Raw genomic sequence first — 27118 nt, forward strand, 5'->3', positions numbered from 1 at the left:
CAGCGACGCCTAGAGGTAGGTAAGAAAATAAGCAATTTCAGCAAAACCGTATCAAATATTAAAAATTAAGAATTGAATCTATAGGTGGTAAATTTTACTTTTAGGATTGCATTACCTGTACCTGTTTTTTTTTGTAATATTTACATGAGAATGTTTAATCAAGTAGTATTAATATGCATGATAAATAAATATTTGGACATTGTATAGTCTGAAATTTGTGAGGGAATAGTTTAATATCACAGATTGACACTTCTGTATGTCTAATTTTGTTATTTTGAAACTTTAGAGTGATGAACTCAAACTCGTAAACTATATTAAAATTGTTATCTATTATTTCATGGTGAATTGATAATATCAAACCACATTGAAAACACTCCAAAGTGATTATATTTAAACTAACGGTTATCTTATTCTTGGTCACATTTTAACCAGATTAAATCAAGGTGAATTTAAAATGCGATCAAGCGAGTGATTGGTTGCCACGCCCTATTGCCCAGTAGACGTGACGTAACAGTAGCTCTATGTTTGGATCAACAGCGACGTCTAGCGGTAAAATCTGGAAACTAAACGTTAACGTAGACACTCCATACAAGTTAAATTTCAAATACGCAGCAAATGATGATGACCAACAAATGAAAAAAAATGCTAACTTCTCTAAAATGACATTTTTTTATTTAAAAGGGGGGAAATCAGGAAATTTAATATACATCTATACTCTTCATTTTAATTTGATCCTAAAACAGAAAGTCGGCACTCATGATTGACTTTCCCGGGCCACACAAAATGATGCGGCGGGCCAGATTTGGCCCCCGGGCTGCCACTTTGACACCTGTGCGATACGGTAAAGGTCAAAGCGCTAATAATAGTCATTTGACGAGGAGGTCTAAAAAACACTCTAAAAAGACCTTGCGTTTTTGTTGCATTATTTTCCAGCACCTGCCTGCTTTTGTTTGCACTTTTGTTTTGGTGGTGTGTGTGTGTGTGCTTTTTCTGGATGAGTACGCACACGTTCACCTTTGACCCCAACCAACTGTGCCTTTTGATCTCGGAAGGCTGCAGGCAACACCGCCAGGCCTTTTGGCAGCGGGGCGGATGGTGATTTGATCCCCGTAAAACTGCGGGGGACACCCCGCTCGGACACACCCCGTTAAAGCGCTTTCCTCCACGGGTTAGCGTCTCCAGGTAATCACCGACTCTGCCAAATTATATATCACTGGGTCTGTAAGTGAATATCTTTGTGTAAACAATGAGTTCTGGATCTATTACAGGGAGGAATACAAGAAAATTCCATTAACTGAGTTTTTTTTAAAGTATACACCAGGGTTGGCGAACACATGGCTCTCGAGCCACATGCGGCTCCCGGCCAAAATGAATGTGACTCTGCTTCTTATCATATTTTGTATTTACTGTGGCTCTCGAGCCGCATGGGGCTCCCGGCCAAAATCAATGTGACTCGTTGCTTCTTATCATATTTTGTATTTACTGTGGCTCATTGCCTCAGCTCATGTTTCTCTTATTTTTATCCTCTCTTAAAACACACTCAAATTCATCAAAGCCCAATATAAACAAATAATAAAAATACATTGAAAAAACAATTTGGCAGATCTCACAGTTTAAAATGTGTCTAACTTGTTCGCCACCCCTGGTATACGCCACATGTGTCAAAGTGGCGGCCCGGGGGCCAAATCTGGCCCCCCGCATCATTTTGTGTGGCCCGGGAAAGTAAATCATGAGTGCCGACTTTCTGTTTTAGGATCAAATTAAAATGAAGAGTATAGATGTATATTAAATTTCCTGATTTTCCCCCTTTTAAATCAATAATTGTAATTTTTTAAATCAATTTTTCTGTGGTTTTAGTTCAAAAATCATTTTGTAAAATCTAAAAATATATTTTAAAAAAAGCTAAAATAAACATTGTTTTAGATCTATAAAAAACGGAATATTCAGGGCTTTTAATCCAGTTCTTTTAATCCATTTATTAAAAAAAATCAAAATATATCTAAAATGGTCCGGCCCACGTGAAATCAAGTTGACGTTAATGCGGCCCGTGAACCAACCCGAGTCTGACACCTGATCATACGCCTTCAAAATGACAATATGTTGGTCATTTAATTCCTTGACTATTGTGATGATTTATAACAGGATTTGAGTTCTATCCCAGAGACAAGACGGGCAGACAATGAATCAAAGGTTCATTGTTTGGAGACAGTGAGTGCCAAATGTGTTGCCTTTCCTCTAATTTTGATGACTTTGTTCTAAGTGTTTTATATTCCATGTTGTGAAACGTGACCAATCAGACACTTCCCAAACAAATCCATCCTGGTCCTAAAAGCGTTTTGGATACTCATTGTATTCATTTAGGTCTTAATTACAGTCTTACAACATTTATGAGCCTTAAATTGAGCATGTCACTTTAAAGTATTGCCCAAGGCCAACATGTCAAGAGTCTTTAGAAGGGAAAATAGAGTGGAAAAATCAGTAGTGGGGGGTGCTGGAGCCTTTCCCAGCTAACTACTACAGCTACAAGGCATGGGACAAATTGGTGGTCAGCCAATCGCAGGGCACATGGAGACAAAGGACAACTATTCATAGCTTGCGGCCGTTTAAAGTGTTCTATTTTTTATTATCTATAGAAAAAGGAATGAGTATATACATTTACAGATGTGTATATTCCTAATTATTAGTTTTATTTATATTAAATACTTGAGCGAAGGTTTAAAAAAAAATAATCGCCAATTTCTAGAATGTGGGGTGGCGCTGTTGCACCAAAAAGTTGGATAACAGCAGTCAGTAAACAAACCGAAGAAGAATTGAATGTGTGCGCATGCGCGAGTTGATTTCTATCACTTGTGCGCGGATAGCGGCGGTTTGCTTGGCTCGAGCATTCTGACCAAATATAAATAATTATTACGCTTTATGATTGCCAATATTGCTGGAAAAGCGTTGACGTGGCCGTTTTCGGATAGTCACGTTCCACCATGCCTCACCCCGGCGACATATTTCGAGTTTAATCCGCTTTGGACGTCTTATTTCTCAGGGATGACCGTCTGCAGCCAACATAAGTAGCCAAAAGCTCCAACATGAAGAAATTGTTCAGCTTCTCCAAAAAGAAACAGTCGCCGTCCCGGACGCCCGACCGAGGGAATGCGTCCTGCGTCGGCTACGAGGTGAAGGAAAAGGACCTGGGCAAGTTTCACAAGGCTGCTTGGCGTGGAGATGTGGCCAAACTGGAGCATCTCGCCAAAAGTACTGACGTCAATCAGGTCGACAAGCAGAACAGGTGTCATTTTACCATCGCTAATTGTTCGAACACGCTTCTGTTATAAGGGGAAAAGTCATATTTATCAGCATTCTTTTTTTAAATTATTGTTTCAGAACTGCTCTTCACCTTGCCTGTGCCTGTGGAAATGTCGAGGTGGTGAGATTTCTCGTGGACCAAAACGTTAAAGTGAATTTAAGGGACAATCAGAATAGGTCGGCTTTAATAAAGGTAAGCCCGAACATGCTTGCAGCAATAGGCATTTTTAATATACGTGTATGTGTATGTATTTGTGTGTAATGTGTGGATGTGGATGTATTTGTGTGTATTTTTGTGTGTACGTGTATTGTGTGTGTGTTTATGTATTTGTGTGTGTGTGTGTTTATGTATTTGTGTGTGTGTGTGTTTATGTATTTGTGTGTGTGTGTGTTTATGTATTTGTGTGTATGTGTTTATGTATTTGTGTGTATGTGTTTATGTATGTTTGTGTGTGTATATGTATGTGTGTGTAATGTATGTATATGTTTGTGTAATGTGTGTGTGTTTATGTGTAATGTATGTATGTGTGTAATGTATGTATGTTTGTGTAATGGGTGTATGTGTGTAATGTATGTATATGTTTGTGTAATGTGTGTATGTATGTGTGTAATGTATGTATGTTTGTGTAATGTGTGTAATAATAATAATAATAATAATATATTATTATTACACATATTAGACATATTACACATATTAGAATGTATGTATGTTAGTGTAATGCGTGTTTGTGTGTGTAATGTATGTATATGCATGTGTGTAATGTATGTATGTTTGTTTAATGTGTGTATGTGTGTGTGTATGTCCAATGAATGTGTATGTATGTGTGTAATATGTGTGTCTATGTATGTGTGTGTGTAATGTGTGCGTCTATGTATGTGTGTGTGTAATGTGTGTATTTCTATGAATGTGTGTGTGTGTGTATTTCTATGAATGTGTGTGTGTAATGTGTGTATGTCTATGAATGTGTATGTGTGTGTGTAATGTGTGTATGTCTATGAATGTGTTTGTGTGATGTGTGTATGTGTATGTCTATGAATGTGTATGCATGTTTGTATGTATGTGTTTATGTGTATGTATGTGTGTGTTAATATGTATATATGTGTATATGTGTTTTGATTGTCTGTCATTGTATCAGGCAGTGCAAGGACAGCATGATCTCTGTGCTAGCATTCTTTTGGAACACAACGCTGATCCGAACCTGGTCGAAACTGAGGGCAACATGGCTTTACATTTGGCATCCAGCATCCCGTCAATTTCAACCGTTGAAACGCTTCTGGAACACGACGCCGACGTCAACGCTCAGAATAAGGTTGTTTTCATGATCAATACTCCCATTCCATTATTCCTGCCCTGGGCAGCAAATGGCAAAAACAACAAAACCAAAACACAACAACAAAAACAAAAAAATAAATCGTAATAGGCTCCATCTTAAAATGGATTCCCAACTGCACACCTGCCCTGTTCTACCTCACTCTTTCCTGCTCTCCCATTTTCTCTCCTGTCATTTAACTGGCATGCCACTCTTTTACCGAAAGTTGTAAACAAGCGGTATTTTACGCCTGGATTTCATTTTTAGGAAGGCGTTTCTCCCCTGGCTGTGGCAGTCCAAGAGGGCCACGTAGAAATTGTGGAATACCTTTTGAAAAAAGGCGCAGACGTCAATATTTTGGACCGAGATCAAAGGTTCGTGCCAAACAATAAATCAGTGTTATCTTGTATTTCAATGTTTGTAACATCTAGTTTCTAATTCATCCTACAGGTCACCATTAATGGTCGCCGCCTGCGGTGGGCAAATCAGCATTGTACGAATTCTCCTGCAATTTCACGCGGATCCGACGCTTAAAGACAACAAAGGACAATCAGCTGAGGACTACGCAGCGATAGAAGGCCACCATCCGTAAGTTTCTTTATTGATGAGTCCTGAAAATAACATCCCTAATGTTTCGGAGATGAAACTTATAAAGTTGAGAGTTGACTCCATAAACAAGGTAACCGTGTCAATTTCCTGTCTCGCAGCTGCGCCCTTCTCATTACTGAGCACGGCACCCAAACGCGACAAGGAACATCATCGCCATCCCACCTAGGTCCGAGTAAGATAAAATCCAAACGTGAGTCCGGTAATGCATCCCGAGCCTCTTTATCCGGCTTTTCTGTGGGAGGACCAGCTACCGACAAAGAGGGTGAATTGGTTATTGAATTGAATTTAATTGAATGCCTTTATTGTCATTATACATAGTACAATACAGCCGTACCTCTACTTATGAAATGAATTGGTTCCAGAACTTTTTTCGTAACTTGAATATTTTGTAAGTAGAGCAGTACTTTATATGTAAATTCCGTAAAAAAAATACAATACAGTCATACCTCTACTTGACAAATGAATTGGTTCCAGAGCTTTTTTCGTAACTTGAATATTTTGTAAGTAGAGCAGTACTTTATATGTAAATTCCGTTAAAAAAGACAATTCAGACGTACCTCTACTTATGAAATGAATTGGTTCCAGAGCTTTTTTCGTAAGTAGAGCAGTACTTTATATGTAAATTCCGTAAAAAAATACAACACAGTCATACCTCTACTTACGAAATCAATTGGTTCCAGAACTTTTTTCGTAACTTGAATATTTCGTAAGTAGAGCAGTACTTTATATGTAAATTCCGTAAAACAATACAATATAATCGTACCTCTACTTACGAGAAGAAAATTATTTATTAATGTAATTAAATGAATAACAAGCATTCAAAAACTTGTCATTATTAAACAATTATTTTAAATAAAGGACACCATGACGACAAACGACGGTCAAAAGACTTATGCTCTGATCTGTTTGCTGGTAAAATGTCAGCGAATAATTAAATTGCCCTCAATTATAATGAATGAGTTTTAAATAGGTGTTTGTTTCTTTTTCCTAAAACAAAATCTAATGTTTAACAAGGTTCCTTTTTATTGTTTCAGTTTTTGAGGATAATTCTCAGGCTGAATCATTAAGCCGGTAAGTTATCTTTTTTTAATTCATAAAATCTATGTCAATCACTGTCTGGTATCCGATTATTATTTTTTTAGGATATCCAAAAATGGTGGCACGGATGAATGGGGTTCATCCGAGGATGACTGTGAGTCACTTGAAATTGAAAAGGTCGGTCAAGTCCGCATGAACTTAACGTTTAAAAAAAAAAAAATCCAATTGTTTCTGTTCTCTTTCTTTCAGACCCCGCCAAAAATGAATCTTAAAAAAATGCTTGAATCCAAAAGAGGAAAAGGTATTCACCTTTATTTCCCCTCCCCTTTCCTCTAATAGCTTATGTGTGGGTGGTAATTGTTCATGAAACACTTGTAGCCTTTGCAGTGCTTGACAAATCCATGAGTGCTTCAGAATCTGAGAGTGACAATAGTGCCCCGAGAGTTTCATCCGGTAAACCCCCGAATCCCCAAGTAGACCCCTCACCTGTTCGTATCCTTCCCAAAGCCCCCCAGATGACCTCCACCCCCCACCCAGTCTCCTTAAAGGTAATTTATTTGTCTTTTTACTTCTTTCCTCTGACGCCATTCCTCTCCTTTTCTTTTCCTCTCTTAAAACGGCGAAAACAAGTCGAGCGTCGATCCGAAATGGCGGCGGGGAGTCGCGGTCCGGTCGAGCAGCTGTCGGGAGGTCGGTCAAGTTCGGAATCTCGAGCGCACAGCTCGGAAGGTGAGGGATCTGAGGAAGAAGATGAAGATGAAGAGGAAGAGGGAGAGAATGAAGAAGAGGAGGAAGACGATGATGATGATGATGATGATGAAAGCAGAGAGAAAGAGGAGGAAAGTGAGAATGACTCTCATCTGGCGTCCGATCCGTCTGAAAATTCCTCTTCGGAAGACGCGCAAAAGTCTTGGTCTATGGATTTGGACGATGAGAAGAAAACCAAAGCGTCTGGAAAATCTCATTCCCAGATGTTGCGGTCTTTGGACCTGGGCCAGGATTTGGTTGTGTCCGCAGTCAGAGTGGAATCCAAATATTCCGACGAGGACGATGAATTCCGGTCAGATACGGGACAGAAGACAAACCCGGTTATGGTTGATTCCCAAGTAAATCAAACCGATGTGCAAGCAGAAGGTGAACATAGCGACGCTGAAACCGATACTGAAGACAATGGATCCAGAAATGAAAAGTCAGAAGATGAGGACTCAGCCAAACGCGATGTCGCCGACAAAACTCTTGATCCAAAAGCTCATAAAGCTGGATCACTAGAACCCAAGATTTCACCGCCCAGACGAACCAAAGAAAAACCTCAAACCTACTCTGACTGGGATTCTCCATCTGAAAAAAATCCCAAACTCAACCGTAAACAGTCATTTAAAGGCTCTTTAGCCTCGATTTTCAACAGCAGCCCCGTAACTCCAACCAAAAACACTTCCAGAAAACAAACCCAGCCTTCCAAACCCTTCAAGAGTCAATCCGCCGAAGAAGACGAATGTCAGTCCTCCGAAAAGAAGGATTTCCTGGATCTCCAGACGATTCCTCCCAGCCCAAGTAGCTTTCTCCGTTCCAAAATTCAAACTCCGTCTATCAAACGTGTGGAAGAGAATTGCTCCAAACTGGCCAAGGCGTGCATTAAATTCATTAAACAGGGCCCTCGTCCAGCTCAACTCAACCAGGCTGCCAATCTTCAAGCGAATAAAGCCGACGAAGAAAAGGAGCCGTCCGGCGTAATCGACGGGAGCGTGCTTTCTGAACCGTTACCTCAAACAGACATTGATGCTGTCGATTTAGACTCAGCCGATGAGGTACAACAAGCGTAGTAGATCGTAGCGTAGATGTATTGAGACAAAGAACAGAAGAACTTCGACCTTCTATTTGTTTGTCCTTCTACTGGCTTGCTGTGATTTTTTTGTTTTATTTTTATGTTAGCGCATGGCTATACAGTAATACCTTGAGACACGAGCTTAATGCGTTCCGGGACCGAGCTCGTATATCAATTTACTCATATCTAAAATCAACTTTTTCCATAAAAAATGAACTAAATACAAATTAGTTTGTTCCCACGCTCTGAAAAAAACTGCAAAAAAATATCGTTGTATTGGTTCTAAGTCACCACCTACTCACAAAGTAACAAATAGCTATTTAGTGGTTATCTTCAATAATAAAATGTGACATTACTCACTACAGACTCACGGCGCGGACAAGAGAGAGAACTTCCTGTTTCTCCGTGCCTCAGAACCAAGTGGTCGTTTTTTTAAATTATCAAAACAGCCATGACTCGCTTTTTTCAGATTATCGACTCGGTTACGCTATCTCCCAGTAACTGTTTATCTTTTCACCATATTAAAAGAAGGCTCTCCATCTCGTTATGAATGTCACTACCCTTCATTGCACCCGTTTTTCCCCCGTAGTTTTGCACTGATTAATGCAAAAAATGCAACCTGTACGGCCGGCGCTCGTAGATATCTTTACGTGAAGGAGATGCGGCCAAAAGGCTGTCTCGTATGCTCGTATCTCAAGGCAAATATTTGCTCGGAATTTTCCTCGTATCTCAAATCTTTCGTATGTTCAGACACTCGCATGTCAAGGTATTTACTGCATCTTATTGGCTCCTGCTTTTATGCAGACTGAAGATGACGAGAGCTCGGACGATGAGGGTGAGGATGAAGATTATGAGGAGGAAGATGAGGAGGAAATGTCGGATGACCAACTTGAAGGAAGCGGAAGCCACCATGATGATTTTCCTGTAAAAGATGTTTGTAAAGATTCCAGAATTAGTAAGTACAATTCAGTTTTCCTATATTTCACTGTCAGTGAGTGCCAGTATTTCCTTGAATAGACACATTTGAAGATGTGGAGATTTTTCTTTGGAGAGGATCAGGAACAAAATCGGCAGAGAGACAGCACAGACTACCCAGTTTGGAGACAAAGATAGTGAAGCCAGGTTGATATGATTTGTTGAGGAGGGACACTGGAGATTTCGGCAGAAGTTAAGACAGGTAGGAGGGAAAGTGAACAGAAAAAAAAATGGAGGCGTATGGATTTTGAGAAGGGAGATCAGGAGATGTTTGGATTTGGAGCTAATTTCAGGGGACAATTTCAGTCTAGGAACGAACCTATTCTGCCCAATTTGCTAATATTGTGATGTTTAGGATATGTATTGACTTGTTTCTACCGGAAATTGCAGCTGGTAATCCAGAATTGCGTCCCAAGAAAGAAGAAGAAAAATCAGATGATTCTGAGGTTAGGTTTTATTTTCACTCAATGGCACGTCATTTCTTTTAGTGGACAAGTTATTTTACACATCAAAACAATCTGAATGTTTTATGAACTTTTTAAATGTGTTCATCCATAGCATGAAGATCACAGTTTGCCACATGAAAATGAGCAGAGAAAAGAGGAAGGAGAAAAGATAAAAGAAGGTAAGCCCCACTTTTTTTAAATATTTTTTTTATAAAATCAATTTCCAAACACATTTTGATTTCATCCCGTCACAACGACTTGTTGCATCTTTTTTTGTAGACTTGTTATCTAGTCCCTCATTTTTAAGAGGGGCAGGAAGTGGGTGGAAGCCCAAGCCTTGGTGGAGTAAAGACGGGTTTAGAGGCGGCGTGGGAGTGGGTAGGAAAGGTCAAGGGGTCACTTGGCTTCTTTTTCTTCTGGGGCATGTTATCTGTGCACGATACCTGGCCATGTCCATTTTCGCTGATTGCATGCGGCATATGTTTTAATCACCCCAGCAAAACCTGCCATTATATTTTTTATAAAACTTTGTTTCGGTGGGGATAAAGCGCAAAGTTGATTAGGTCTGAAATGTTTAGATTTCATTTTAAAGTCAATATGGCTCATTAACATGGTTTTGCATGGGAATGTTTTTTTTATTATTTTAACACCAGCCTTGTTCAGTCAAGTTTACTCATCCAACATCATTGTTTTTACTTGTTATTGCTCAAAAATAATTTTTTCTTGATTTTCAGGCCATTATACTGCAAGTCCTCTTGCTGAAACTAAAGGCAGTCCACAGAATGCGGGTACTACACAAAAACAGGTAATTTTAGGACTGGAATGACACGACTACCGTATTTTCCGCACTATAATGCACACATCAATGAACGGCCCATTCCAAAATTTGCTTCACATATAATGCGCACATTCAATGAATGGCTTATCTTAAAATTTGTTTCATATATATAAAAGGCGCACCAGGTTATAAAAGGCAGTAGTAGAAGGTAGTTCTGTTATACATCCACTAGATCACGGGTGTCAAAATGGTGGCTCGGGGGCCAAATCTGGCGCGCCGCATCATTTTGTGCGGCCCGAGAAAGCAAATCATGAATGCCGACTTTCTGTTTTAAGATCAAATTCAAATAATTATAGATGTATATTATATTTCCTGACTTTTTCCCTTTTTAAATCAATAATTGCAATTTTTTAATCCATTTTTGTGCTTTTAGTTCAAAAGCATTTTTTTAAATGTAATAATAAATATATAAGAATATTTTCTGTTTTCCACTTTAATATTGAATATAATATATATTTTTTTTAATGATTAAGAGATGTTTTCCCTTACTAAGAAAAAAAGCTCAAATAAACATTGTTTTAGATCTATTTAAAAAAAAGAATATTTATATATATCTTTCAATCCGATTTAAAAAAGAAAACAATTAAATCTAAATATATCTAAAATGGTCCGCCCACATGAAATCGAGTTGACGTTAATGCGGCCCACGAACCAACCCGAGTTTGACACCTATGCACTAGATGGCGCTGTAGTAGTAGTCGTTAGGAGTTGTTATATGTCAGTAAAATGAAGCTGGACTAAAGGGAATTTCATACAATGATTAATCAATATTGATCCATATATACAGGCTTTTGAGAAAATTGAAATATTTTTCTTTGCGCCTTATAGTGCGGAAAATACAGTATTTTCTATGTACAGTTTATGTAACAGCGTCTTTTCCGTCTGTTCTACAATGCTAGAACGAGAGTGCCAAATGGGGACTGCTTTTAAGCGAATGTGGAGGAAAAAGCAAGGAGAAAACGGGTGAGTTTGTTCACAAAATGAAAGCCGTGACAATGTTTTTAAAAATAGCACAAACTTATCTTTGCCTACTTCACAGACTTGATGGAAGAACTCGGCTTGGGAGATTTTGACTATGCCGAAGGTCAGATTCACTCGCAATAAATTCCGTACCCAAATGCTTCCACATTAGCAATGTTTTTTTTTCGCTTTTTACAGGCGGTTCCGACTGGGATACGTCGAGCGATAACAGTAAAAAAAGCCTCCCTGAAGGCACCCCAACGACAATTCCTGCACCCGCGGAGTCGCCACAATCCTCCAGTTCGGAGAAAGATGTCAACACGTCTCCAAAAGCACCCGTGGCTCCTCCGAGGAGACTTGGCGGGGATGACAAAAAGCCTCCTCATCCCCAGCCTCGTTCTAAGAAGACCGTGCCTCAAGAAAGTGACAGTAAGAACTTATTTCTATTCGCCATCACGAAAAAATGGGTGTCATTCTCTTTCTTTGGCTTTTTTGTTGTTGTTTTTTTCAGAATCTGATTGGGACACTTCAGCTTGCAGTGGAGCCAAAAGTGAAGAACAGCAGCTTCCGGAAGAGGTTGAAGAAGGTTAAAAATACCACTAAATTGCATTTCTTAACTCAATAGCGGGCATTGACAGTTATTCGCTTTAAAAACGAACTGTAACTTTTGCATATTAACACTAACATCACTCAAATTAAGGAAAGACATCGGCATCCTTCCTATGTTCCGACGGCATTATTGTTATTTCATAAATGGTTAATCTGGTTGGTGTTGCATATTCTCAAAAGGTTTTGCGTCTTCTTAGGCACCCCCGAAGTCTCACCAATGGCGGCAGACCTAGAAAGTCCTTTACAAGCTGACAAGGTGAGAAATACCGACCATTTTAAGATAGAAAATAAAGTCTACCCTGGCTGTCTAGTCCAAATTATGATATATATGATTGGGCATAGTAGTTGTAATTGGACACCAGGTGATATCATATACCTGTTCAACATTTTTACCATATTTACTACGTTTTTAATCATTTTAATTTGTGTACGCATATAACAACTTTTGTACGGGAAAATGTTTTAAAAAAAAGTACATTTTTTTTGTAAAACCTATCTCGTTTTACCCATTTCGGCTCTAATCCGGATCGTCTCGGTTGCTCGTAGCAGACGAAAACGTCATCTCCGACCGCTAATATTGTCATGTTTAAAGCATGATATGCGCACGTGCATTCCCCTTTCACCAATCTGCCTTTTCACTATATAAATATAGCGTGTCAGCAAGCAATGTACCCAAACGGTCATACAGCGACATCTACAGAATCTTGAATTTATTGCATTCCGATTGGGCACCCCATCCACTTTGGAGAAAATTTGAGAGTTTTAAATGTGCCCTATGTGAGTAAATATGTGCCACGTTGCATTTGTAAGTTTTTTTTATCGCTTAATAAGGGGAATTGCAATCATTAATAAAGGGAGGAATTGGCTGAGGTTGAGAGGTATGATTTCATGAAAAGTGCAATAGATGTACAATCTATCTTTCACCATCAATTAAATGAATGGTATATTGACACAATATGAAAGATATTGTCTGGAATGATAATTGTGAATTTCCTTGTTATTTGGTTTGACTTTTTTGTGTTTTTGTGCTTTTTTTCCTCTCGCCATCCAAGGAGAAAGATGAGACAGAGTCAGGTGACTTTGATCTAAATCACCAGCACACGTCCGTACTTGGAAACACGATTAGAAATCAACCATGTCCGGAGGAAAGGCTCGACGATGACGTCCAACCGGAGAAGCTCTGGGAAGAAGTGGAGCAAAAAAAGGAAGCCAAAGGACCAATCCCATCAGAAGTTGCCAAAGACGGAAAGCCAAGCGAGTCATCTTCTGGTGGAGAATGGTCAAGTGATGAGGAGGAAGCTGAAGCAAAGGAAGTTAGCGGTGTAGACTCTGCTCGCAGCAGCAAACTTCAAATTGAGGAACCCGAGAAGAACCTCGAAGCCGTCATCGTTGCGAAACTGGAGACAGCGAGCCGTGAAGAAACATCGAATCAAGCCGAAGTCTCCCAACAAGCAGAGAAGACGCGAACACCTGACAGGTCTTGAGCTTTAACCCATTAAATATCGACTGTAGTGGAACAGTTTTTGACTTTTGCTGCTTCTTCAGTCAAATGACGCGGACCGGTGTTGCTAAACTCAAAGAACAGGCTGAAGAGGAGACCGCACAGCTGGCAGGAAGTAGCAAGACCCCTCACGTTGACAACAAGGAACTCATCTTGTTTGACGACAGCACGTTGAGCGATGTTTCAGAGGATGAAGAAAGGTAAATCTGTACTGTTACACTCAATATTTGAAGAATTCTGCTTTATGACCGCCCCTCATTTTTAGGTGTGGAACAGGAGAACCGAGGAAGAATCGGGTATAAATATATATATATATATTTTTTTTTTGTCGGTTTTGTTCAGTTTACTCTAGTTTAACATCACATTTTGATCTTTTCAGCAACTGGGGGAAATGGAGTTTTCCGAAGATCTGGGCGAGCTCAATTCGTCATCCGACATGACGACGGACGAGTCGGACTTTCACGCTTCAGGTCATCGTTGTAGCTCCCTCTTCATTCAGAACCTGGACTCACTCACGACAGGTACCATTTGGTTTGAAAACTCGCAGCATAGCTCTTGCTTCAAAAGGCCTACTACAGTAATACCTTGAGATACGAGCTTAAAGCGGTCCGGGACCGAGCTCGTATGTCAATTTACTCGTATCTCAAATCAATTTTTCCCATTGTAATGAACTAAATACAAATCAATTTGTTCCCACCTTCCGAAAAAACACCAAAAACAGCATATTACAATGAAGAAACATCTTTTTATTGGTTGCAATTCACTACCTATTCACAAAGCAACAAATACAGTCATACCTCTACTAACGAATGCTACAAGGTACGAACGTTTCAAGGTACGATTTTTTTTAATATGCAAACAAGTGACTCGAGATACGAAAAAGATCCAAGTTACGAAATCCACCAAAAAGTAAATGCATTTCCTTATCTGTTATTTTATTTTGAATTCCCCTTATTAAGCAATTAAAAACTACGAATGGAACATGGCGTATCTTTTCACAAACACAAAATTGGGACACTTTGACCAATTTTAAGGGGTTTAATTGGTAGTTGTGTGAGCACCGTGGAACGAATTAGAGAATTTAATATAAAGTACACCTCTACTTACAAAATTCTCAAGTTACGAAAAAAGTCTTGGAACCAATTCATTTCGTAAGTAAAGGTACGTCTGTACCTATCTGGACGTTATGATCTTGAATACTAAAATGTGACATTCAGTACAGACAGACGGTAGAAACATCTGGTATGCTCGTATCTCAAATTTGTCTCGTATCTCAAGGCAAAAATTTGCTCGGGATTTTCCTTGTATCTCAAATTTCTCGTATGTTGGGACACTCGTATGTCAAGGAATTACTCTACACACATTTTTACTCATAAGCTGCAATAAACATAATTTTGTGGACTTGCTGGCCTTGCGACTTCGGTCTTTTTTTCCATTATGACAACTAACAACTTGTTTAAGTGTGTTTTTAGGCTATATTTATCCTAAAAACTATTAATATGGGACGGTAACAAGTCGCTATTTTGTCCGGTTTTCCCAATTTTACCATTATACTTTAATGCCAGGGTGTCAAACTCAGGTTGGTTCATGGGCCTCATTAACGTCAACTCAATTTCATGTGGGCCGGACCATTTTAGATATAATATTTAGATTTGTTTTAATCGGATTAAAAGAACTGGATCAAAATCCCTAAATATTCAAGTTTTTTTAATAGATCCAAAACAATGTTTATTTGAGCTTTTTTCTTAGTAAGGGAAAACGTCTTTTAATCATTTGTTTCTCATTTCAAAAGGAAACTAAATATTTTTAAATTATGTTCAATAAAGTGAAAAACTGAAAATATTTTATATATTTATTTTTAGATTTTCCAAAATGCTTTTTGAACTAAAAACACAAAAAGAAAAAAAATGGATTAAAGATTGCAATTATTGATTTAAAAAGGGAAAAACCAGGAAATATAATATACTACATCTATAATCTTCATTTGAATTTGATCCTAAAACAGAAAGTCGGCACTCATGATTTACTTTCTCGGGCCGCACAAAATGATGCGGCGGGCCAGATTTGGCCCTCGGGCCGCCACTGTGACACCTGTGCTTTAATGTATATTGTTTATTTGTGGGGGGAATGTCCGTCTTTCTTCAGACTCCAGAAGCATGGTTAAGCTCCAAAACATTTTCCACAAGTATGAACGCTCCATCCAGAAGGCCAAAAACCGTCACCGCTACTTTGCGGACAAGGTGAGCATCCTGGAAGCAGAAAAGGTGCAGCTCAAGTGCTCGTTGGATGAGGTGAAAGATGTTAAATCTGGCTTGGAGCGCAACCAGTTGGACTTGCAAACAGAAGTGACCAACCTCAAGTGAGAAATAATTTTGTTTTCTCTGTACGTTCTTTTCACAAAACAGCTTGGTTTTATGGCATTTTTTGCTTTGGTTGTTTCAGATTTCAGCTAAAACAGGAGCAAGAAAATGGCCGCAGCGCCACCATGATGTACAACACCACCGGGGATAAGCTCAAGAGGACAGAAGAACAGCGGCTGCTTGAGGTTCAAGAAAAACAGAAAGGGGAGCTCGCGCTTCGAAACTTGGAACTAGAGATGCGAATATTAGTCAGCCAGAAGAAGCAGGTGAACTCGAAAGCTTCTCCAGATAAAACGACGCCAATCAGCGTCAAATTCCAACTGTTTGAGTCATCTGCTCGATGACATTTGGGCTCGTATCTTTTGTTTCTTCAGCTCGAGGAGGACAACGGTCAGACCCAAACGCTGTTGGCTCAGGAACGCAGCGCTCGCACGGTGTTGGAAAATCTGCTCAACAATCATGTGCGCAAGCAGCAAGACATCGAACAGGAGAATAAAAGAAACATCAGCAAGAGTAACGAGGTAATCATTGGCAAAACTTCCCCCAAAAGTTGTGCTAAAGTAATAGGTAGCTGGCATTAGCTTTCACGTTTTTGTTGCTAATGTCTTATTTTGAGTGCTCGTAAACTCATTTCATGAAGTTAATCTCGGAAACAAAATAAAATTAGTTGTGCTAACATGACGTGTAAGTTGCACTAACTTTGTTGTGCTTACTTGAAATGTTAAGTTGTGTGAACTTGGCACTATCCATTCTCGTGACTTCAAGAAAGTGCGCCAGTTCAAACCAATTGGGTTACATAATGTATATGCCCTTAAATCCAGTTGTCTTAAAATGTTAGGTTCTGCTAACTCAAAATTATGTTCTGCTAACTCAAAATTATGTTCTGCTAACTCAAAATGATGTTCTGCTAACTCAAAATTATGTTCTGCTAACTCAAAATGATGTTCTGCTAACTCAAAATTATGTTCTGCTATCTCAAAATTATGTTCTGCTAACTCAAAATTATGTTCTGCGAACTCAAAATTATGTTCTGCTAACTCAAAATTAAGTATTTGGTATAGAAACAAAAAAAAACAGGATTTTGATGGCAGTGTTGTCAATTCAGTCTGTCAGCAATTCTTCAATATTATTTTTGCCAGACGTAATTGCTGGAAAGCACAATTATGTGGAGATTTTTGGACCCTTTACCTAATGAATTGATTTAAACGTTGACAGGCCTTGTCGCAGCTGACGGAAGCGGGCGACAGGGAGCGCGAGCTGCTCCAGCAAATTTCTATATTCCACGAGCAGCTCAGCACCCTCCGGACGGACCTGGAAAGTTCCCAAGCCAACAGCAGCATCAAGCAGAGAGACCTCCAGGAGGAGAATAAGACCCTCAAGGAGCAACTGGAAGAAGCCCGAGGAGCTCTCAAAGACAACAGCGACGTCTTAAACCGATCTCTCTCTGACTTCAACCACCAGACGGCCGCCATCAAATCAGAGTTGGCCCTCGCCGCCACTCGCCTGGAGGATGAGCGCGGGGCCCGCCAGAACATGGCCGCAGAGCTGGAGTCGCTGCGCGCTCGCCTGGCGGCGGCTCTCGAGGAGGCCCAGCGCTCCATGGCGGCCTGCTCGGACGCCGAGAAAAGTTTGCTGCGGGAGAAAGACGAGCACCGTCGGCTTCAAGATAGACTCTCCAGTGAGTACGAACTTGTTAAAGTCGTTTAAATTACCTTCATGTGAAAGATGGTTGGTTTAACTCTTTCAATAAGGCACTCATTTAATTTACCGTATTTTCTCGCATATACGCCATATTTGTCACTAAAAAAAATGGTGTGAATCAAGGGTACGGCTTATATGCGCACAAATTAGACTTGACATGCACAAAACGCCATAACGCAAGACAATGCGGCCGATACGGTCATTTTTTTTCAAAATAGAGAAAAGATAAACAGATAAAACGCTAAACTAAATTTATTTTGACGTCTATGAATGAAATTCTAGGAAAAAAATAAACTGTATCTTGCATAAAACATGAAAAAAACTGAATTACTTGTGCCGCCATCTTACTTTACATTCATAATAAGACATGGGGTCCACATTTGTGGACATTACATTTTGTAGGCCACACTTGTAGATCAAATGTAAATATTTTGGGTAGCATTACTTAATGTTTCAGTTTGATTTATTTAATAAAGGACAGCACATATTCATGAACATATTTATATTCATGATAATGAACATACGTATGTAAATATGTCAGATTGTAGCCGAGTTCTAATTTCCATCTTTAATCCCTTGTTGGTTTTTTATTATAAAAACAAGGTACATGTCCTATAAACTTTATGTATACAAATCACTAATTTCCTAAACCTGCGATAATGTAAAATCTAATATTAAAACACCAATATTGATGTCGCAAATATAATAAAATAATAATATCGCCAATGACAAAAGTGCTCAGGTGGCCATTGCACGGAAATATAGGCTTTTATTCACATTTTTTATCCATCCGTATATGAAAATTCTGTCTTCTTTTTCCTATTAGACAAGATTCAGTTCACTGGGACGCACATCATAAAGTTGTTGCCTTGCCCGTGAACTTTCTGGAGTTTTGCCTTTTAAAGACCTCACTCTTACTTCTCCGTGCAGGTGATGCATCCAGTCAGCATGAAGCCGTCAGCAGCCTCTCTCAGAAGCTATCCAAGGCAGAAGCCCACGCAAACGGCATCGAAAACGACGCCCATCGGCTCAAGCTGCAGCTGACCGAGAAGAACCTCCTGCTAAATACTTTACAGCGGGAGAACGAGCAGCTAAACGGGCGCGCCAAAGAGCTGGAAGCCGCCCTGTCGGCCGAAAAGGAGCAGGTGAGTCGGGCGGCGGCGCGCCAAGAGGCCACCAAGGAGCGCTTGACCCAAATGCAGAGCGAAAGCGTGTTGCTACGGCAACAGCTGGAGGAAGCCCAAAACAAAGTCGCCGCAAAAGAGAACGCCGTGATGGACGCCCAAAAGTCTTTCGATGGCAATTTGGCCGACATTCGCAAAGACTGCGAGAACAGGCTGCAGCTGGCGCTGGATCGATATCAGGATCTGGCGGCGACTGCCGCTGAACTAAGAGAAAATATTCACCAATTACAGGAAGAGAAAAATGAAAGAGAGGTGCGATTTATATTTATTTCCTTACACGTGGTGTTTATATATAAATGGAGTGACTGTCGCCCATTCATTTGGGCTAACTTGTTGACAAATTCCTCACTTTGCACTTCGTCACCTTTATAGCCTGTGTTCTCTTTCCATTCAACCTTAATACTGTGAAAATAGCAGCGCACAATTGGCTCCCGTGCCACAAGTTTGAGACCCTTGGTATAGATCTAAAGACATTCCAGCTAAAAAAAAATCTTTCAACATGCATTTGCATGGTAACAAATGCCCTTATCAGGGAAAAAAAAGCCTTCGCAACATCCATAGTTTGACCGTGCAATTAATTCTTAGTTTTCTTTTTTTTTTTTATCTCATTAAGGCAAGTCAGTGGCATCTGCAGCAGGAATTGGCAGACTCATTAAAGAAGCTGTCAATGTGCGAAGCGTCTTTGGAGGTCAACACCCGCTATCGGAGTGATTTGGAGGAAGAGAAAACTCGGCTCCACAAAGACATGGACGGCCTGAAGTCAAAAGTACCGTATTTTCTCGCATATACGCCATATTTCTCGCATTTCTCGGCTTATACGGGAGAAATTGTACATTTAAATGATTTTAAGGCAATTTTAAGGGTGCGGCTTATACACGGATGAGGCTAATATGCAAGAAAATACGGTACTTGGCATCACTTAACAGTTAGTCACGCATATTAAATCGAAATCTGAGCCATCTTTTTTTTGCTTCATACAGTTGGAGGAAAGAGAATCTCAATGCCTCGAAGTGGAGAAACACGTCAACAAATTAAGGTGTTATCTTGACGAGAAGGAGAAAGAACTCGGCGTCGCCGCTCGGAAACAGCAGGAGGCGCTGTCCGCCGCGGCTGCCTCCGACGCCGTCGTCAAACAACTGGAGGGGACCATACAAAGGTAAACTGCTGGTATGATAGAAATTTATGATATGAATTCTGACTGTCCGCGTTATTTTTTTAATGAGGTTGGAGATTGAGAATGTCAAGCTAGAAGCTGCCGTGAAGCAGCAGGCTAACAAAATCGAAGCCTTTCAGAAGGGCACTCAGGAAGAAGCAAGGGTGAGTTCAATTTATTTGCTTTGACGGCTTTATAATACGAATGACGTATTTACTCAAATGTATTTTTTCTCAGCCGTCTGACATTGCAAATGGAGGAATGGTTGGTGTCATGAATTTGGACTTGATTGGTGTGTGATTGAGGCTTAGAAATTTAAATGTAATTTAGTGGTGGTTTTTGAATGAATTGACTCAAATCAGGTCAACAATTATTTTGTAAATACTTGGGGTGGTTTGTTTTCACGATTTCCTTTACCTAGAGTGGACGTCCTGTCCATTTTGAGTGGGAGGGGCGATTGACAATTCATTTATTGGCCCCTCCCAGTTTCAATGTAGTGGATGTCTGTAGTTTTCAATGGCAGACAATGAGTTTATTTTGATTCGGGTGTCTTTCACTCCTTTTTTAGATGCATGGTGCATGTTATAATTTCGCTCAAATTTCCCAAATCTACTATTTGATATGAGCGTTTATAGGTTTTACTTATTTTGTATGGGTAGGTAAGAGCTCATTTGGAAGATTTGGTGACCAACCTACAAAGTAGTAAGATGACATTAGAAGAGCAACTCGGTAAAGAGGTGAGTATTTAACTTGAATTCAAAATTCAATCACCTTGCGTAAAACGCTATCACATTGTTGTCATCCAGTTTAAAATTGCAAACACTATTTCTACTTTGAAAAAAATATATATATCGTATGACCAAGGAAAGAACAGTGCGCTCTCAAGTATTTTAAATAGATTTAATCATGAATATTTTTGGTTTAGTAGGCATGAGAAAGTATGTACATGTTGTTTTTGATTGCTTTATCTTAAGGTACAAAAGCAGAGCATGTTATCTAACAGTGCCCACGACTCTCAGGCCTTGTGGGAAGAACTAAAGAGCCACTCCAAGCTAGGACTCCGTCTCGCGGAGCTGGAAAAGGAAAAGGGGGAACTTGACAGCCAAGTGAGCGTTGCCATTACCATTTAACCCACCTGTGTCAAAGTGGCGGCCCGGGGGTCAAATCTGGCCCGCCGCATCATTTTGTGTGGCCCGGGAAAGTAAATCATGAGTGCCGACTTTCTGTTTTAGGATCAAATTAAAATGAAGAGTATAGATGTATATGATAGAGTTGCTACCGGGGATGCTGTTGCGAGCCAGTGCACCTGATGTTCTTATGAGCAGCCAACGAGAAGTAATATAATACTCCTCGTATTAGATAAAAATAACAGGAAATGCAGCTGCTGAGCTGTGCACGAGTATACTTCATTACCCAGAAAGCCCTCTTTTCCCCGCGCATGCGCGTTGTGCGTTTCCTGGTCTGAATACTCATCCGGTGCTCGTAAATATTGTTATACACGAAAGATATGCAAAAAAAATGCCATGGCCACCTGGCTTGGTCGCATCATGAAATTTTGACCGCATCACGGGCGAATTATTCGATCGTAATTTCCCCCGCAAGACGAGCATTTTGTATGATGAGCGGTCGTATGACGAGGTACCACTGTACACTACTGCAGTCTTCTTTAATGGCATTATTTGCATGGCATGTGTTCGTTGCAGGTGGATGTAGAGAAGAAGAAAGCTAAGAAAGTAACGGAGCAGAAGAAGGCTGTTGATCGTCGTCTGGAACAAGAGATGGAGAGGAACACTGATCTTCAAAAGGAAATATACAGGTGCTTCAGTCTTTCATTTTTATCATTTGGGAGAAAATATCTCCCTACCAATTTGCATTATCAAACTCTATTAGATTTGGCCCTGAAACTATGAATTATTTCCAGCAATTTCTTTTGGCGTTAAACTTTTGAAGGGCAGTATTTTTGGTGTTTAAAAAAAAAAATGAACATCATAAAGTCCTGCCGTCCACATGTCTGGATTTCATATTTTGGGTCATGTAGGTCACAATATTCATTTTTAGTCCAAGTGTGGCTTACCTCAGTGGTCCCCAACCACCGGTCCTCGAGCGATCTAGTGCCTGTCTTTGTTTCTAACTCGTTCGCCACCCCTGACCTAAAGGCTACGGACTCTACTCAAAACTGCCAAGAGGAGACTGCGGGAGGTAGAAGGTGACTTTGCTTCTCCGGCGACCACTCTGAAGATAGACAGCCGGCCCGACGGAGCTTTTAATGGAAGAACTGGAAAGGTTTGTTCATCCTATTCCTTGCGGTCATTTTCGTCCTTTTTACAGTATACAGCCGAAGCTTTTTACATACCTTGTGGACTTCCTGTTTGTGGCTCCAGTTTTTTTACCTAGGTCTACAATGTCTTCTGTGTCTGTATTGCTACTGCAACCAAGAAATTTCCCGAATACGGGATGAAATAAAGTTCTAACCTAACCTTTTTCTTCACGCCAAGGTACGAGACCTGCAGGGGGAGCTGGAGAGGAGCACGTTCCAAGGTAGCCTGTCAGAAAGGAGGCTGTTGGAAGAGGAGGTGCAAAGCCTCAAACGCAGAGTGGAGGCCTCCGAGACGGAGCAGAGGCAACTGGATCAGTACCGCCGAGAGGTGGAGGAGACGGCCCGGCGGGAAATACATCACAAACTACAGGAAGTCAACATCTTCCTGCAGGTAGGATTTAAAAAAGATAGGCCGACCTTTCGCGCCTAGCTCACGTCGTTCGTCCCAGTCCCAGGCGGCCACCCAGGAGGCGCAGGACCAGATTAAGGCGGCCAACGAGGCCAGCCTACGTTTGAAGATCCAAGAACTGGAGAGCGAACTGAACCGAACTCGAAGCGTTCAACGCGACACGCAGAGCCAGAAAGAGCTAACGTGCACGGAGCTGGAACGGGTTAAAGAGCTGTACACCGAGGAACAGAGGATCTGCAAGTCCCTGTCTTCGGATCTCAAAAGGTTCGGAAGACGGAACCTCTGGGCTCTGAAAAGTATTGGCCCAGGTCTAGATAGTTTTTCCCCTCCACGCAGGACTAACCATCAGCTAACAGAAGCAAGTTCCAAGTTGGTCGACGAGCGCAGCAGGTCTCTCATCGCCTCCCCTGGAAAAATACCGGCGCCGTCTGGTGTCACGAGCTCCCTGGGGGCCCCCTACAGAGGGCTCATGGCCCCGGTGGCTGGAGGACAAAGCAGCAGTGTGGAGGATTACCTGACCATGGTAAGTCACGTACAGTACAGTGATAACTCCATACCCGGCAACCTCGGCCAATCACTCCCCTTATTAACAATTGCAATTGCCCGCATTAAGCGATAATAAACCGTATAAATGCAACGCAGCACATATTTACTCGTTTAGGGTGCACTTAAGTCAAAGATTTTCCCCAAAGTGGACGGGGTGCCCAATGAGTATACACTAAATTAAAGATGCTGTAGATGACACTGACAGCTTGACTGTCTGGGTACATTGCTTGCTGATGCGCTATATTTATATAGTGAAAAGGCGGACCTGGGAAAGGGGAATGTTCGTGCGCATATCATGCTAATCATGACAACATTAGCAATCGACGATGGTGTTTTCGTCTGCTACCAGTGACCGAGACGATCCGGATTACAGCCGAAATGAATAAAACCAGATCGGTTTTACAAAAATACGAACTTTATTTTATTTATTTTTTAAATCCCGTACAAAAGTTGTTATATGGCGTACACCATTTAAAATGATTAAAATATGGGAAAAATATATAATTTGACAGCTATGTAACTCCATTTCCAATGTTGTTTCTTTTAAATTACCAAAACAATTAACTTGCCTTCTAAAGGGTTAAACTCCGCCTCTGCGACATGATGGAATTTGTCTCCGTTGTGACGGATGTGAAAATGTGTAATTTTTTTCTAACCCTTATTTGTCTTCTACTCAAATGCTGTTATACAGTAATCCCTCGAATATCGCGGTTAATGTAGACTAGACATGGCCGCGATAATCGAAAAATCGCAAAGTAGGGTCACCCCTATTTAAAAAAAATATATAAATAAATTAAAATAAATTAAACAAAAATATATATATATATATATTTAAAACATTTTTTACTTCAGTGCTGAGTCCTAGTAGCAAGGGTGGCTTCCGCTAATGAGTTTTAGCGTGGATTTTCACATTTTTATCAACCTAAAAAAATGAAAAATAATCTTAAAATACTTAATAGCAGAAAAAAAGTGAAGTGAAGTCGCGATAATCGAGGGGTTACTGTATTCTCTAATTCCGAAGTCATGCATCGCCGCCCTCTAAAGGAACCTGCTAGTCATTACAGCAGTTTCTCAACCAAATTTCACAGACAAGATAGCCCGAACCCCCAAAAATCGTAACATCCCCATATGTCCGTCGCAGTCGGCATTTAAATTGCCAAACATAAATATAAACATCTGCCAAATTCCGGATTTGCATTGTGCAACCAATCCAAAAATCAAATTTTTTCTCCTCCCTTCTCTTCGAATGTCCGTTATTACAACGACTTAACAATTTCACAATGGCTAATATTATTTCCTTTCTTTAGATGCAGCGTCAATTGGACAGAAGCATATCAAGGGAACTCAACAAAGGTACGGCAAGAAAAAAACCTTCCACAAAAAAGCCGTCACGCCATATTTTCCGGCGTGCCTGACCGCCATTCCGTTTCCTTTCTCCGCCGCAGCCTCGGCGGAACTCGACGTCTCATTGGCCCGCATGTCTCCGGTGGGCTCCGCCTCCAGGGTGGAGCTGGACCCTGTCAGTAGAGCAAAGCAGCAATATTTGGAGGTCCTCAAGAAGAACCACGAAGTCTAAGAAATCCAACCAATTTGAGGTAGAAATGACGGACAGTTTTGCCGTCGGGACTTCTATTCCACGTGGTATTTTAACGTGGCGGTGGGGGAATTTTAAATTGAAATGTAACCTAAGGTACACGCCACTATAGTGTATGTTTTGTCTGTCCATAGCAATTCAAATTAGGACTGCGATCCTCGAGGAAAATGCAGACCAAATGCATATTTGCACCGAAGCACTCAGGAAGTGAGCGTACACATCAGCCATAGTTTTAATAGTGTTTGAGCTGATATTTTAGCTTTTTAATTTCAAATGTTCTTTAAAAAAAAGAAAAAAAAGGTTGTCATAGGATGTAGTTTTGTGGACAATCAGCGAATGTGAATTTTTTGAGTCGGATACTTTGTAGTATTTGATCAAATTTCAGTTCTAATGAGCATTATGTTTAATATTGTGTGACTCGGTTGATGTTTTGTTTATAGTCAGTTTTGGTACATTGAATGTCTTGGTTTTCAGGTGTATTTAATAGAGAAAAAAACAGACATGGTGTGAACGGATCCACATTGTATTTCACAATGAAGCAGTTAAAGAGGTAACAATGAATTCTTATTACAAATTTGACGTTATTTTTTTTTATTTTATTTTGCAGGCCTTTACATTATCCAATGAATGCGTGGAATGATTGTGAGTCTGGCCTATCAAATGGGCCTGTCAATCAAAGTAATGCATTGACTGTGCGGTTTTAATTGTTGGAAATGTCAGACTAATATATTGTATCCTGAGAAGAAAATAATAATAATTTTCCCAGTATTTGACCCTCATTATTTAAGTTTTGATATCAAGTCACCAAGGAAGCTAAAAATTGCATTGAATGTTTTTATTGTCATTATACAAGTATAATGAAACTTAAAGCTTTACCACAAAGTGCACAAATAACAACAAACAAGCAGACAAATGAGTAATAACAATAAATAATAATTAAATAATCCATAAATAATACTAAATAATAATTAAATAATCAATAAATAATAATTCAATAATCCATAAATAATAATTACATAATCCATAAATAATAACAATACATTATCTTAAATAAATCAGAAATAATAACAATAAATAATAATTAAACAATCCATAAATAATAACAATAAATAATAAGTAAATAATCCATAAATAATAACAACAAAAAATAATTGTATAAACCATAAATAATAACAATACATAATAATTAAATAAACCATAAATAATAACAATGAATAATAATTAAACAATCCATAAATAATAACAATAAATAATAATTAAATAATCCATACATAATAACAATTATTAATAATTAAATACACCATACATAATAACAATAAATAATAATTAAATGCACCATAAACAATAACAATAAATAATAAATAAATAAACCATAAATAATAACAATCGATAATAAATAAGCAATACATAAGTGGTCAACAACATAAATAAGTAGGGAAGCCCACAATTACCAAACAAACAAAAAAATCATAAATAATCTCTAAATGCCCCAAAACCGATAGGAATTACCCTGAAAATACCCCAAAATAAGCAACCTATGAACTGGAAGCACCCTAAAAATTCTCAAAGCCAATTAAAAATAACCAAAATGTGCGGAAAGTGACGTCTAAGTACCCGAAAATGTCAAGGAATTGATGCAAAATCAACGTATTACCTGCCATTGATTTCCATTTCACGTAACGTCGCCGTGGATGCTCATCATTCACTGCCATTGACAGCAGTAGACGTCCAATCGGATTTAACTGGGCCGTTCATTTTGACCCAAAAGTAAGCCCTAATTGGCACACATCTGCCCCACCAACGTAAAGTCCAACGTAGGCCTGGCTTCAGAAAACGATTCCCCTCGCTTCATTCCAACGACACAACGCGTTTGTGATTGGCCGCCGTCTTTTCCAGCCTTTGATCCACCCTTCTAGCGTGACATATTCAAATGTACTCCTATTTTTTTTGTACTTTCCTTCACAGCAGATGACAGAATGACGATTAAGTGTTATTATTTCCTTTCTTTAGTTTTTTACCCCCCCCCCCCCCCAAATTGATGCCACTTCACAGACTACACGTAAAGGCGGCTTTGATTGAGGGGGTGACGCCGAGCACCCGATTTACATGCGGCGCAGAATACAAATAGACGCGTGATGAATGGATGGGAGGGACTTGAAAGGATTGTGTTTTATTTATTTTTTTAAAGTTGTGATGGTTGAAAACAAAGCTTTCCTGGCGAGGTCGTCTTTTGTCGTTGATGCTCAGTCAATAAAGGGAAGAAGAAAAGCAAGCAAAAATATGTACGTTTGCCCAACTTTTTTCTGTAGTTTTAATCCTGAGGTGAGGATCATTTTTCTATCAAGAGTTGTTTGATTAAGAAGAAAATAGGCTGCCGTCGCTGGGAGTGAATAGAAAAAAGTGCTAATCCTCACAAGGGTTGCGGGGGTGCTGGAGCCTATCCCAGCTG

General features: G+C 39.8%; 1 protein-coding gene across 12 annotated transcripts; it reads left to right on the plus strand.

Annotated features, from left to right (window-relative positions):
- On the plus strand, positions 1-25620 carry ankrd26 (ankyrin repeat domain containing 26). Of its 12 annotated transcripts, none has more exons than XM_077595570.1 (43): positions 1-15; positions 3038-3280; positions 3376-3490; positions 4434-4607; positions 4875-4981; positions 5058-5195; positions 5315-5478; positions 6251-6287; positions 6359-6431; positions 6504-6555; positions 6633-6802; positions 8881-9031; positions 9442-9497; positions 9610-9676; positions 9777-9884; positions 10232-10302; positions 11235-11298; positions 11375-11419; positions 11494-11724; positions 11807-11881; positions 12102-12160; positions 12957-13381; positions 13450-13605; positions 13671-13701; positions 13785-13926; positions 15551-15764; positions 15848-16031; positions 16140-16286; positions 16981-17443; positions 18397-18902; positions 19264-19416; positions 19631-19806; positions 19874-19967; positions 20041-20067; positions 20463-20540; positions 20778-20909; positions 21507-21619; positions 21960-22086; positions 22299-22511; positions 22570-22793; positions 22866-23052; positions 24383-24428; positions 24521-25620. In XM_077595570.1, the coding sequence occupies exons 2-43, from the start codon at positions 3081-3083 to the stop codon at positions 24649-24651; spliced, it is 6126 nt and encodes a 2041-aa protein (XP_077451696.1). In that variant the 5' UTR covers positions 1-15; positions 3038-3080; the 3' UTR covers positions 24652-25620. The 12 variants fall into 12 exon arrangements, with proteins under 12 accessions (XP_077451696.1, XP_077451699.1, XP_077451700.1 ...); XM_077595573.1 differs by lacking the exon at positions 1-15 and adding an exon at positions 1164-1182; XM_077595574.1 differs by lacking the exon at positions 1-15 and having other exon boundaries at positions 2798-3280; positions 24521-24670; positions 25144-25620.
- The last annotated feature ends 1498 nt before the right edge of the window (positions 25621-27118 follow it).

Source organism: Stigmatopora argus, chromosome 3, assembly GCF_051989625.1.
Source record: "Stigmatopora argus isolate UIUO_Sarg chromosome 3, RoL_Sarg_1.0, whole genome shotgun sequence".
Taxonomy (NCBI): domain Eukaryota; kingdom Metazoa; phylum Chordata; class Actinopteri; order Syngnathiformes; family Syngnathidae; genus Stigmatopora; species Stigmatopora argus.

What these genes read in the sequence shown, in the direction of transcription:
- ankrd26 (XM_077595570.1), top strand. Translation starts at nt 3,081, where the DNA reads ATGAAGAAATTGTTCAGCTTCTCCAAAAAGAAACAGTCGCCGTCCCGG. An exon ending in AGTCACTTGAAATTGAAAAG is followed by an intron (nt 6,432 to 6,503) that starts GTCGGTCAAGTC and finishes TCTTTCTTTCAG; the next exon opens with ACCCCGCCAAAAATGAATCT. An exon ending in AGGGGGAACTTGACAGCCAA is followed by an intron (nt 20,910 to 21,506) that starts GTGAGCGTTGCC and finishes TGTTCGTTGCAG; the next exon opens with GTGGATGTAGAGAAGAAGAA.